At 41.4% G+C, this 12,574-nt stretch overlaps 1 protein-coding gene across 1 annotated transcript in view; it reads left to right on the forward strand.

The window, feature by feature from the left end:
* bcas1 (breast carcinoma amplified sequence 1) overlaps positions 1-12,574 on the forward strand; it is a 55,610-nt gene that overhangs the window by 8,676 nt on the left and 34,360 nt on the right. Inside the window, exon 4 of the mRNA XM_031894600.1 lies at positions 2,909-3,489. Within this exon, the coding sequence (XP_031750460.1) occupies positions 2,909-3,489 (581 nt within the window). The remainder of the gene's footprint in view (positions 1-2,908; positions 3,490-12,574) is intronic.

A 12,574-nucleotide genomic window follows, 5' to 3' on the forward strand; every position in this document is an offset into this window, starting at 1 on the left:
TATATAGAAGCAGATTATATGGTGGCCTGTGCCACAGTTGTGAGACTGTATAGACTGCTGCTTGTAGTGTTTCCCTACAAGATATCTGTCTATAACCTGTATTGACCAACATGTATCCCCCCATTTATCCTGAAAGTCTTGTCAACAAAATGGCTACTCTTTCAAATAAGAATACTCACAAACCAGCTGATAAATGCCGATTCTGTAACAATTTATAGAATAATAGAGTGAATATAAAGCAGCTCATACAACGTACAGGAGATATGGTTGCCTTTAATCCCAGCTGACTTGCAAGGTGTTAACCGCAAACACTGTAAGCCATGTAAGTGTGGACTTTAAGGCATAACATACACTGATTAAACAAACAGTTGGTATGGTTTCCTCTCTTCCTGATCACTTGCTGCCTACGCCCTAGGTGTGCACATACCTGTATTTGTGTTTGGGAAATGGGTGGCTGGTCTGATACCAGCTGCTGTACCTACCACATGTGACTCACCTTGGACAGATACAATGGCAGCCTGGGTAAAATTCCACAATTGCCATAAATACATAATTCACCAATATGTCCCTACTGAGATCCTGATTCTGACCCTGTTGCTCAAGCCAGCACATCTAAATTTCCACGTTCACATTCCAAGGAAAGTCCAAATATATCAAAACCCCACACCTTTGTTCCACAAGCTGAACCAGCAAATCATCATATCAGCTTGTCATCCCCAAGCCCTGCTGCTGGGCTTTAAACAGTTGATTAGTAATGTCTAAACCCAAGGCCTTACGTAAATGATGGATACAAACAATAATTAAGAAGATGGACATCCATGGACAATGGACATCCCATCAGGGACTTGTATATAATGCTGGTTAGGACCTCAAAGCAAGAAATACATTGAGAAAGACTAAAAGACTAGAAGGAGAGACCTGATTGTGAGAGGGGAAGTTTTTGGTACAGGTTTGGAAGAAGATAAACTAAGGAAGCTGCCCAACTTGCTGGAATAGTGTCAAAGGGAAAGCTTATGGAGACGGCATCGCCAACTAGGAGCAACTGTGCAGTAAAGTCCATACCCCTCTCCTGTAATGTCTGTTCAATGGTGCCATGTACACATAAAACAGATATTCAACTCTGTATAAGGTGCACAGATGCCAATCTAGTGAGTGCAAAAACAGTCACACCATGAACAGGGCTACTTTCTTTAACCTTGCTTTGTACTAGTTAAACCCTGAAAGGATCCTACAGTCGGCACTGCCCCAGCTGAAACATGACTCATACCAGGCTGGTGCGGGTTCCTGCCTTGGCACACACATATTCAAGCCTTAGATACGGACTTTGACCTTCATTGCTTAATCGAATGTCAGTTCTATTGTCTGTTGGATGGTTCCTAGAATAGCTGCAGTTTGGATGAGGATTATAACCACTTGTCTGCCCTATTAGCCTAATTAAAAATATTCTATCTCTGTACAGGCAGCACACATAGCCACAGGAGCCATGTAACTGTAACTGCAAAGTGAGCATCTATAAGAATACCTATGGATGTAAATCTAATTTGCTCTCATATAGATAATAGACGCCTGCTCATCACTGACACCGTGCATTAAGCCACATTCCAGTATGTAACATTGCCTTCCCCACCCGTCTAACCTCTCATGTATCATAGCTAAAATATTAAAGTCAAACAGGTGTGTCTGGCCTCGAGCCAATGCTAGTGCTCACAAAGGACCAAAGAGAGGCAAAAGTGCCGCATTTATGATGCTCGAAGACAGGATAAATAGCATGTGAGTCACTCCTTTACACTCCAAACAAAGGCTAAACTCAAGCCAAACTGAAGTTTGGGCATTACGCTAAGGGGCTGATTTACTAATCCACGAATCCGAATCCGAATGAGAAAAATTCGGATTGGAAAACGAACATTTTGCGACTTTTTTGTATTTTTTGCGATTTTTTTCGCCGCCGCTATGACTTTTTCGTAACCGTTACGACCTGCGCGAATTGTCGCGACTTTTTCATTGCCATTACAAATTTCGGGAATTGTCGCGACTTTTTCATAGCCATTATGACGTTCGTGAATTGTCGTGACTTTTTCATAGCTATTATGACTTTCGTGAATTGTCGCGACTTTTTCGTATTGAGCGCTTGAAAATTACGAAAAAAACGGATTCGGACGCTTTTCGGACGTTCGTGGATTAGTAAATGTGCCCCTAAACTTATGACTGGGGGTTAACCAGTTAATTGCTCAAAAGAGCTGAAATATGAAGGTCACTGATATTTTTATTACTATGAAGTTCTGGTCAATGGCAAAACATAGGCAAACTCACCAAAATAACTCGGCATTGTTCCTTATAAAAACTACCTACAACAGCTGGTGTAAGTATTCTTAGCCAATATATATGGGGGACCATAGAGTGCAATATCAGATGATTTGGTCATGGATAATAGATTTTAATGAAGGCTTGGGAGGTTAAGCCACCTAAAACTAACAGCAATGGATTTCCTAAAACAAACAGAATGTATTACACATAAAGCTGACACCGATTTTATACCACAGTACATTCTGGGTGTATTAGTGATGAACAACGTTTTACGGCAAGATTTTCCAAAAAATCATTTTTGGGCTACCATTAAACACTGTGGGCAAAACTTTCAAAATCATCCAATATGCCACTGTCCTAAATGACTACAGTTCAGTATTCCATTAAAATGGGACTGTTATAGTTAAAAAAAAAAAAGAAAAATGTACCCAACCCATAACAGATATTTCATAAATTAATGGCTAGTTTGGATAAATCCAAACCTTGTGGGGTTTTTTTATGCCCAGAATACCCAAACTAGCCATTGAGCCCAATCATGATCCTTATGTTTGTATATCAACGATGCATTTTTCCTTTGATCCTAACAAACTTTTTTCTCTTCAAGTTGTTTTAGTCGATGGCAAACAAGTGACGCGGCAGAAAAGCATCATCTCATCTTCCGAAAAAATGATTGTTTTTAGTCCCATCGCTAACGGAGGAATTGACTCCAAGCCACCTGCACCAACGGCTCAGTCTAAGTTTAGACTCTCTATTTCACGGCCGCCCTCAGGCCGTACTATATTCCAAGTCAATGGTCTAGAAGGAGGAAAACTTGAGACCCCAGGTGCCTCAGAAGGACCACTTATAACTGAAAATCAAAATGACACACCAGTTGTACTGGAGACATCAGTGACGAAGGTCCAAAATCAGCCACCTCCCTCTTCATTTGCCATAAACACAGCATTGTCACCATCTGCACCTGTTACTGTTGAGCCACCACTGGCGGCATCAGTGTCTAGTGGATTGGAGACACCTCCCAAACCCAAAGAAATAAGCTTTTTCCAGAGGATATTTATGCCAGAAAAGAAAGTGCAAATTGAAGAGCCATCACAACCTCAACTGGAGGAAAATGAGGAGGCAGGGATCATGGTGAAACATAATGCTGGATTACAGAGTATGCCAGTGACCAATAACCCTCAAGCTCAGGTAAGTCAATTGTGCACTTATTGTACCTATAAATAGTTTGGAACAGTATTTTCTCAAAATGTATGTCCATCTTCCTCATAATCTGGGTAAGGTCAAATGAACTCCTTTTTCTTTTTTCTGCATTTTAAAGGCAGGTATTATATTGAAAGGTCAGACTACAATTGGAAAGGGTTCAAAATGTTAGTCGAGTTTGGACAACAGGTCAGTGAAGTCTTTGTTGGCCACAGCACAGTCATTGGTAGGAAGTCCTCATTGAGCTCTAATTGACTGCAGTCTGTCTGTCTAAAGTAGATTTTGTACCACATAGTCAAATCTAGTTCCCACTAGTAAAGGCCGGGGACTAAAGACTGACAATATCTAGAGCAGATAAACCCTTTGTTATATTTTCATATCAATGGAAGAATGAAACCAGTGTTCTCTAAAGAAATATTTGGTAGAGGAGACATGGGAGTGTCCCAGTTTCTGACTCTCTACCTCGGGCAAGTGCCTAAATTCCTATGGGGTTGTTTGCTGTACCCCAGGGCTCACCTCATTGGTTGACCTCCTCCAGATTGTCAAAGGGCATCATCTTATCATCCTAATCCCTCCTTTCTCCCTTGGAGAGGAACATCACAGAATGTATAAGATTTTGTTTAGGTTTAAACCCAGGGAGTTTGCTTGGCGGACTTGCCATGCAAATAAAATACCAATAGTGACCCTTTTCCTTAGTTCTGTGATGGGTTTATAGGCACTCTGGCTGCAAATGTCTTCAGGATATGGAATAATATTGTCCCTTAAATGTGTCTTAAAGTCATTTTACTTTTATGATCAGCCTGTGCTAGAGGCAATAGATGCTCAATATGACGTGACGCACCAGGCACATTTCTTATGTGAATCATGAGCTGAGTGAAGCTCGTGCAACAGTGACATCTAGTAAATACATTTCCTTATTTTGCCGGTATCTTTAGGGCACATGGTATTTCTCTAAAACTCAGTTGAAAACTGCTCACAAGGAACCTCTTAACCCCAGCAATGCTGTTCTGTGTCATGTCCTGTAGATTCTGTCCATCAGAGATGGATGTAGGATGTCCAAACAGACTGCTTCCCTGGGCCTTGTATAAAGTGGGGCCACACTATATAGCAGGCGTATGTAACAAGGGATAGGCAGTAGAGCAAGGCTGAGACAGTAGGGCAAGTTGGAAATTGAAATACAAGCTAGAGATAGTTGAGCAAGGAGTTGAGAGAAGGAAAGAAGACAGTAGGACAACTTCTTCCTTGCAGTGCTTGGGTACTAGGTTCAACTGTGCATCATCTGCAAAGAGTTTGTATATTCTTTTTGTGTCTCGTGGGTTCCCTTCAGGTACTCAAGTTCCCTTCCACATTCCTTACACATACAGGCAGGTTAACTGGCTACTGATATAACTAACCGTAGTGTCTGTGACAGGTATCTTAGACTGGGTCCTGCATATATTGTTTGGCCCATGGCCCCATTGCTACTGAAGAGAGCACCGCTATTGAAGTCTGTTTGTGTAAAGAAAAAATCCAGGAGCCAGTTATTCAGCAGCATAGTACAGTTCACAAGAAAGCTCTTTAGTGCCCTCCATAGGGAGCCTTAAGAACTGCAAGCCTGATTTTCACCCAAATATTGGAAGCCACAATTCAATAATATATTTGAATATATACAGCAACACAGTCTGCAGTATTTATACAACTCCAGCTGGGACCAGTGACAATATTTAGTATATATTCAGTAAAGAGTAGTTTATACATTAAATCCACATTCAGCTGCTGTCACACACAACACAGAATTTGTAAACTGCATTGTACAGTATAACCTCAATTGTACATTTTATACATGATATTTCCACATTTTGTTCTATGCCACTTTAGGACATATCTATTTTAATTTTAATGTATTTTTTATTTATTTATTTTTGTATGGGAAATAAAAGCCTGTATTAGGCACATATTCAGTGTTGCCAATCCCAATTTCTGTAGGGAAATAAGAGCAGAGCAGGCAGTAACCCTTCCAACACTTTCCCCTGTCTCTGCCCCTATATATTAGGTACCTATCTAGTGCTACCAACCCCTATTTCTGTAGGGAAATGAGAGCAGAGCAGGCAGTAACCCTTCCAACACTTTCCCCTGTCTCTGCCCCTATATATTAGGTACCTATCTAGTGCTACCAACCCCTATTTCTGTAGGGAAATGAGAGCAGAGCAGGCAGTAACCCTTCCAACACTTTCCCCTGTCTCTGTCACTATATATTAGGTACCTATCTAGTGCTACCAACCCCTATTTCTGTAGGGGAATGAGAGCAGAGCAGGCAGTAACCTTTCCAACACTTTCCCCTGTCTCTGTCACTATATATTAGGTACCTATCTAGTGCTACCAACCCCTATTTCTGTAGGGAAATGAGAGCAGAGCAGGCAGTAACCCTTCCAACACTTTCCCCTGTCTCTGCCCCTATATATTAGGTACCTATCTAGTGCTACCAACCCCTATTTCTGTAGGGAAATGAGAGCAGAGCAGGCAGTAACCCTTCCAACACTTTCCCCTGTCTCTGTCACTATATATTAGGTACCTATCTAGTGCTACCAACCCCTATTTCTGTAGGGAAATGAGAGCAGAGCAGGCAGTAACCCTTCCAACACTTTCCCCTGTCTCTGTCCCTATATATTAGGTACCTACCTAGTGCTACCAACCCCTATTTCTGTAGGGAAATGAGAGCAGAGCAGGCAGTAACCCTTCCAACACTTTCCCCCTGTCTCCATCCCTATATATTAGGTACCTATCTAGTGCTACCAACCCCTATTTCTGTAGGGAAATGAGAGCAGAGCAGGCAGTAACCCTTCCAACACTTTCCCCTGTCTCTGTCCCTATATATTAGGTACCTACCTAGTGCTACCAACCCCTATTTCTGTAGGGAAATGAGAGCAGAGCAGGCAGTAACCCTTCCAACACTTTCCCCTGTCTCTGCCCCTATATATTAGGTACCTATCTAGTGCTACCAACCCCTATTTCTGTAGGGAAATGAGAGCAGAGCAGGCAGTAACCCTTCCAACACTTTCCCCTGTCTCTGTCTTTATATATTAGGTACCTATCTAGTGCTACCAACCCCTATTTCTGTAGGGAAATGAGAGCAGAGCAGGCAGTAACCCTTCCAACACTTTCCCTTTGTCTCTTGCTAGCTCTGAAAAGCAATATATCTGCTGTTTCCATGTTACAAAGCAACTGATTGTCTAGGAACAGAATGGAATACCAGATATAAAATGTAATATTAAATGCAGATCTCCAGTAGGAAAGATAACACAAATAAGCTGAGGACTTAGGCATTTAACTTACGTTCAGATTATACCAAGAAACTTATTTCGTCAGAGAATTCTCCTATCTTAACCGCGCTGTGTTTGTTCTACTTGATTTCAGAGTAAAGTGATACAGAGGGAAGTGCCAATACACAAAGGGGCGATTCATTCCGACACAAAAGCATGTGTTATTATTATTATTATTATCATTTTCGCAGTTGCCAGAATTTTCTGCCTTAGTTTGCAATGAATATTGATGCTGGCACATACAAAATGCAAAAGTGATTAACCCCCCCCCCTCTTTTTTTAATAGAGGATAAAGTTGAAAAGCTGCACTACCCCCTCAGACTTGTTTTGTGTTAAAGGGCAAGTAATGCTTCAATTAAACTTACGTAAAAAATTAGGGCATTCGGTTGCTGTGCTCCTTTCCACAAACAGAGGCTCTGACACCATGACTTGCCTAGTAGAAAAGAAATAAATCATATCTTGTCCTTCAAAATAATGGTACACTGCAGCAATTTGGAATAATGATCACTTAACCCACAGTCAAATGTTAATTAAAGACATTTTTACACAGATTCCTTTATGCTATCAGAGACCACCCCAAGCCCAAGTTCTTCCCTTTCCCTGCTGCACATATCGGCTCTCTTGAGAAGCCCTGCTCTGAGCTCTGTGTGGCTGTTTTAGGATGTTGCCACTTCACAGGCTAAAGCCTCTCCAAATACTCTTGACAAGCAGCTTTGAACATATTGGCTTTGGTTCAAATGTGCTCTTTCCCCATTGTTAGAAAACAATACTTAGACACCCTTGCACTACAGGAACAGAAAAAGTAGTACAGTATAGTAGATTTGCTTTATTTCTTTAGTAGAGAGCTGCCATATTGTTTCCCTTAGACAGTACAGTATGAGGGTAGAGCTTATTGTATGCCCAGAACATTCCTTCTCTGTATATTTGTATTTATACATATGGGAGGTGCCATATTGTTTCCCTTAGACAGTACAGTATGAGGGTAGAGCTTATTGTGTGCCCAGAACATTCCTTCTCTGTATATTTGTATTTATACATATGGGAGGGAGGTGCCATATTGTTTCCCTTAGACAGTACAGTATGAGGGTATAGCTTATTGTGTGCCCAGAACATTCCTTCTCTGTATATTTGTATTTATACATATGGGAGGTGCCATATTGTTTCCCTTAGACAGTACAGTATGAGGGTAGAGCTTATTGTGTGCCCAGAACATTCCTTCTCTGTATATTTGTATTTATATATATGGGAGGGAGGTGCCATATTGTTTCCCTTAGACAGTACAGTATGAGGGTAGAGCTTATTGTGTGCCCAGAACATTCCTTCTCTGTATATTTGTATTTATACATATGGGAGGTGCCATATTGTTTCCCTTAGACAGTACAGTATGAGGGTAGAGCTTATTGTGTGCCCAGAACATTCCTTCTCTGTATATTTGTATTTATACATATGGGAGGGAGGTGCCATATTGTTTCCCTTAGACAGTACAGTATGAGGGTAGAGCTTATTGTGTGCCCAGAACATTCCTTCTCTGTATATGTGTATTTATACATATGGGAGGTGCCATATTGTTTCCCTTAGACAGTACAGTATGAGGGTAGAGCTTATTGTGTGCCCAGAACATTCCTTCTCTGTATATTTGTATTTATACATATGGGAGGTGCCATATTGTTTCCCTTAGACAGTACAGTATGAGGGTAGAGCTTATTGTGTGCCCAGAACATTCCTTCTCTGTATATTTGTATTTATATATATGGGAGGGAGGTGCCATATTGTTTCCCTTAGACAGTACAGTATAAGGGTACAGCTTTTTGTGTGCCCAGAACATTCCTTATCTGTATATTTGAGCAACACCCCCATACATCCCCACATCTGTTGGTTGACAATCCCATAACCTGATTGCCCTTATAATAACAAAAGCCTTGCCGATGCTGATGATGATACCGCCATTCCTTCATTCTCAACAGTGTCTGCTTCTACCCTGCACAGAAGATTACCTCCTGTGGGTTCTGCAATCAGTGTAGCCCAACTCAGTACTGATTTATACAGAAGAATTTCAGTTCCAAATCCAGAGAATAAATCATTCTGTCCTACAGAGCTGTAGAGAGCCGGGTGCATTCTCCCCGGGATAGACTGGCATAAGTGGCATTTCTGCATCCTAATGGCCACTAACTTGTCCCTCCAGAGGGGGCGCATTCAGTATAAACAGAATATTTCCTTTGGAGGCACCATCACTGGCCCCATTGTTGGACCATAAATGAATTGCAATCTATGGGCACTTGAAGTGAGAGGTGGATTTTGTTATGGGAATAACAATCCCTGTTGTATATAGGGTAATGGGCCAGCACTATCTTAGGGCAGCCCTGGAATTCACAGAGGATCAGTAAATGTTTAAGGAACAGTTGTTCTGAAATGAAAGATGTTATTATTGTCCCTGATATATATGAAATGGCTTCCAGGAGCTGGGAGGGTGGAATATATTATCTTTGGTTTATTAAACAGCCAGAGGAGGCTAAATATGCTTAAATATTCATATATTATAGTCACTTTTTTAGTTGCATACAAAAGTGTGTTTTCTTTTTCTCCCTCTCACAAAACTACAATCCTGCCCTGCATAGATCCTATCTGATGTCCACTGTAAGCAGCAGTTCTGCCCTGCTTTTTGGCTGAGATTCTAGCTATCTGTATAACAGAGCATTCTGTCACAGTGGCACAGATCCTATCTGATACCCATTGTAAGCAGCAGTCCTGCCCTGCTTTATGGCTGAGATTCTAGCTATCTGTATAACAGAGCATTCTGTCACAGTGGCACAGATCCTATCTGATACCCATTGTAAGCAGCAGTCCTGCCCTGCTTTATGGCTGAGATTCTAGCTATCTGTATAACAGAGCATTCTGTCACAGTGGCACAGATCCTATCTGATACCCATTGTAAGCAGCAGTCCTGCCCTGCTTTATGGCTGAGATTCTAGCTATCTGTATAACAGAGCATTCTGTCACAGTGGCACAGATCCTATCTGATCCCCATTGTAAGCAGCAGTCCTGCCCTGCTTTATGGCTGAGATTCTAGCTATCTGTATAACAGAGCATTCTGTCACAGTGGCACAGATCCTATCTGATCCCCCCATTGTAAGCAGCAGTCCTGCCCTGCTTTATGGCTGAGATTCTAGCTATCTGTATAACAGAGCATTCTGTCACAGTGGCACAGATCCTATCTGATCCCCATTGTAAGCAGCAGTCCTGCCCATGGGCGTCCGCAGAAAATTTTCCAAGGGGGGGCAAGTAAGCTAGCATCATCCTGCAACAGATAAATATATATATATATTTTTTTTTTTTGCAGGATGATACTAGGGGAGGCTAAATATGGCCCATACACAGACTGACCTATAGCTAATGTGACACTTAGTGGATTCACTGCTGACGTAAAAAGTTAACCTCCCAACTACCTCTTGCCGTTCCCACTGACTCCCAGGGATACTGTACAAAAGTGTGGGTGGGGGTGCTTTTTTTTTTACCCTAAAATGTTTAGTATTAGTAGTAAAAGTATTCATACGCGCACTTCTGTTAGGGGATCTGCAAACATTTGTGTTTGGGATCAGTTAGCTTAAAGGGGTAGTTCGCATTCGAATTCACTTTTATTTTTAATGGTTTTTCAGTTATTTCAATATTTTTTGGCCCCCATTTGAAATCTGTATAGAGGCAGAAGAGAAAGGCAAATTATTCAAAAAAATTAATTAGGAAGACCAATTGCAAAGTTGCTAGGAATAGGCCATTTTATAACATACTAAAGGTTAACTTAAAAGTGAACCACCCCTTTAGATGTGTTTATGTTAGTTTTATAGCAAGAAAGGCAGTGGGTACTGACTCCCCATTATATACAGTGAGACACAGTCCGTAGTTACAAAACCAGCACATTATATGCCATGAGAAGCAGTGGGTACAGATGGCAGATATTCAGGCCCTGGCACTATAACACTGGCACTGATACACAACATTGGCCCCACTGTAACTTACTATAAATGAACAAAACAATGACAAAAAAAAAAAAAAATAGTAAGTGCAAAAAACAACAACACATATATAAACACACAATGAGCTTTTTCAGAGGGAAAGAGTTAACTTACCCTCCATGTGTTAGGGTAGGGGATAGATTATAAATTAAACAATTTAATGTCAGCTAGTGATTCTTTAGAACTGTATAGTACCTGTGGGATGAAAACTGCAGCAAAAGTTGAGAGTTGGTTCTCAGGTAAAGTTACAGCTGCAGATTCATCTTTTCAGTCTTTATTTCTGTTTCCAGTTTGCAAAATCTCCCGATCCCTGTGTGCATCTGTGCTCTGATTGGTCAATTTTACTGTCTGTCAAGGAAGCTGTGCTCTGATTGGTGAATCCACAAGAAGAAAGATCCAATCGGAGCACAGCAAAAACGGGCTTGAGGGGAAAGTGCAGAAACGGAGTAAGGTTTTTGTTTTTTTTGCTACTTTTCCAGGGGGGGGCAAGTGACCCCTCTTGCCCCCTTCTGTGGACGCCCATGGTCCTGCCCTGCTTTATGGCTGAGATTCTAGCTATCTGTATAACAGAGCATTCTGTCACAGTGGCACAGATCCTATCTGATCCCCTGAGCTGCTTTATGGCTGAAGAATTTATGTATGGAATTTATGTATGGAATGGATAAGTTAATGCCCCCATCAGTTTGTGACTCAGGTTGGTCAATATCAATTCACTCCTTCCCCCCCCCCCTACATATAAACACAGATGGAAAACAAAAAAGCCAGCAAAGGAAATGTTTCAGATGTTCTGTACACAGTGAGGTTTCTGTATCTTGTTCAAGGTCGAACACCAACAATGTTTCCCACTGACACAATGTAACTCTCAGCCACAGAAGAGATGGAAATGAAACAAAATAAACCTAGGAGTAAAGGGGTTAAATGTGGATACTTGTTTAACTATTTCACAGGGACATTTCATTGATTTCATTGGTCTGACCTTGGGAAGGAAACATCTCACCTCTGTGTCGGGAGTTGTTTTTCATTGTTTTGAAAGATTGTTTCATTATTATGGTATTTTCCATACAATGGGGCTCCCCCATAATGAATCCCACCTCTGCCCTACACATATACCCACAGCACAAAAACTATATTACTTTTCTTCCCTAGTCTTTTAGAAAACCCCTAGATGTAGAGGACATAGGTACATTTATTTTACAGTGGTGTAAATGGACAAAGACATTTTTGTTGAACACATATTTAGTACAACCTGTAGTTTTATGGCACAGAGGGAAGGTTTATGGTGGTTGAACCAGACATAAACATGACAGATGGTTAGTCTCTCATATAATGTATCCTAAGTTGTATCAGCCTGTGGGAATCTTGTGTAAATATCCCTTACATTTCCTACTCACTGAAAGAAATAAGCATTCAACCTAAATCACTCTTTAACTGGCCTACAGACCATTGGGGCAACCCTGCTATAGTTCCAGGGGTACCCAGGGCACAAATAAGCACTCACCCCAAATCCCCCCCTAACTGGCCTTCAGGCTGGGCCCCCTTAGCTCATAACAAGGTTACAGATATATAGAAATATTGGGGTAACAGTCACCCTGCTATAGTTCCAGGGGTACCCAGGGCACAAATAAGCACTCACCCCAAATCTCCCCCTAACTGGCCTTCAGGCTGGGCCCCCTTAGCTCATAACAAGGTTACAGATATATAGAAACATTGGGGTAACAGTCACCCTGCTATAGCTCCAGGGGTACCCAGGGCACAAATAAGCACTCA

This window comes from Xenopus tropicalis, chromosome 10 (assembly GCF_000004195.4).
Source record: "Xenopus tropicalis strain Nigerian chromosome 10, UCB_Xtro_10.0, whole genome shotgun sequence".
NCBI lineage: Eukaryota > Metazoa > Chordata > Amphibia > Anura > Pipidae > Xenopus > Xenopus tropicalis.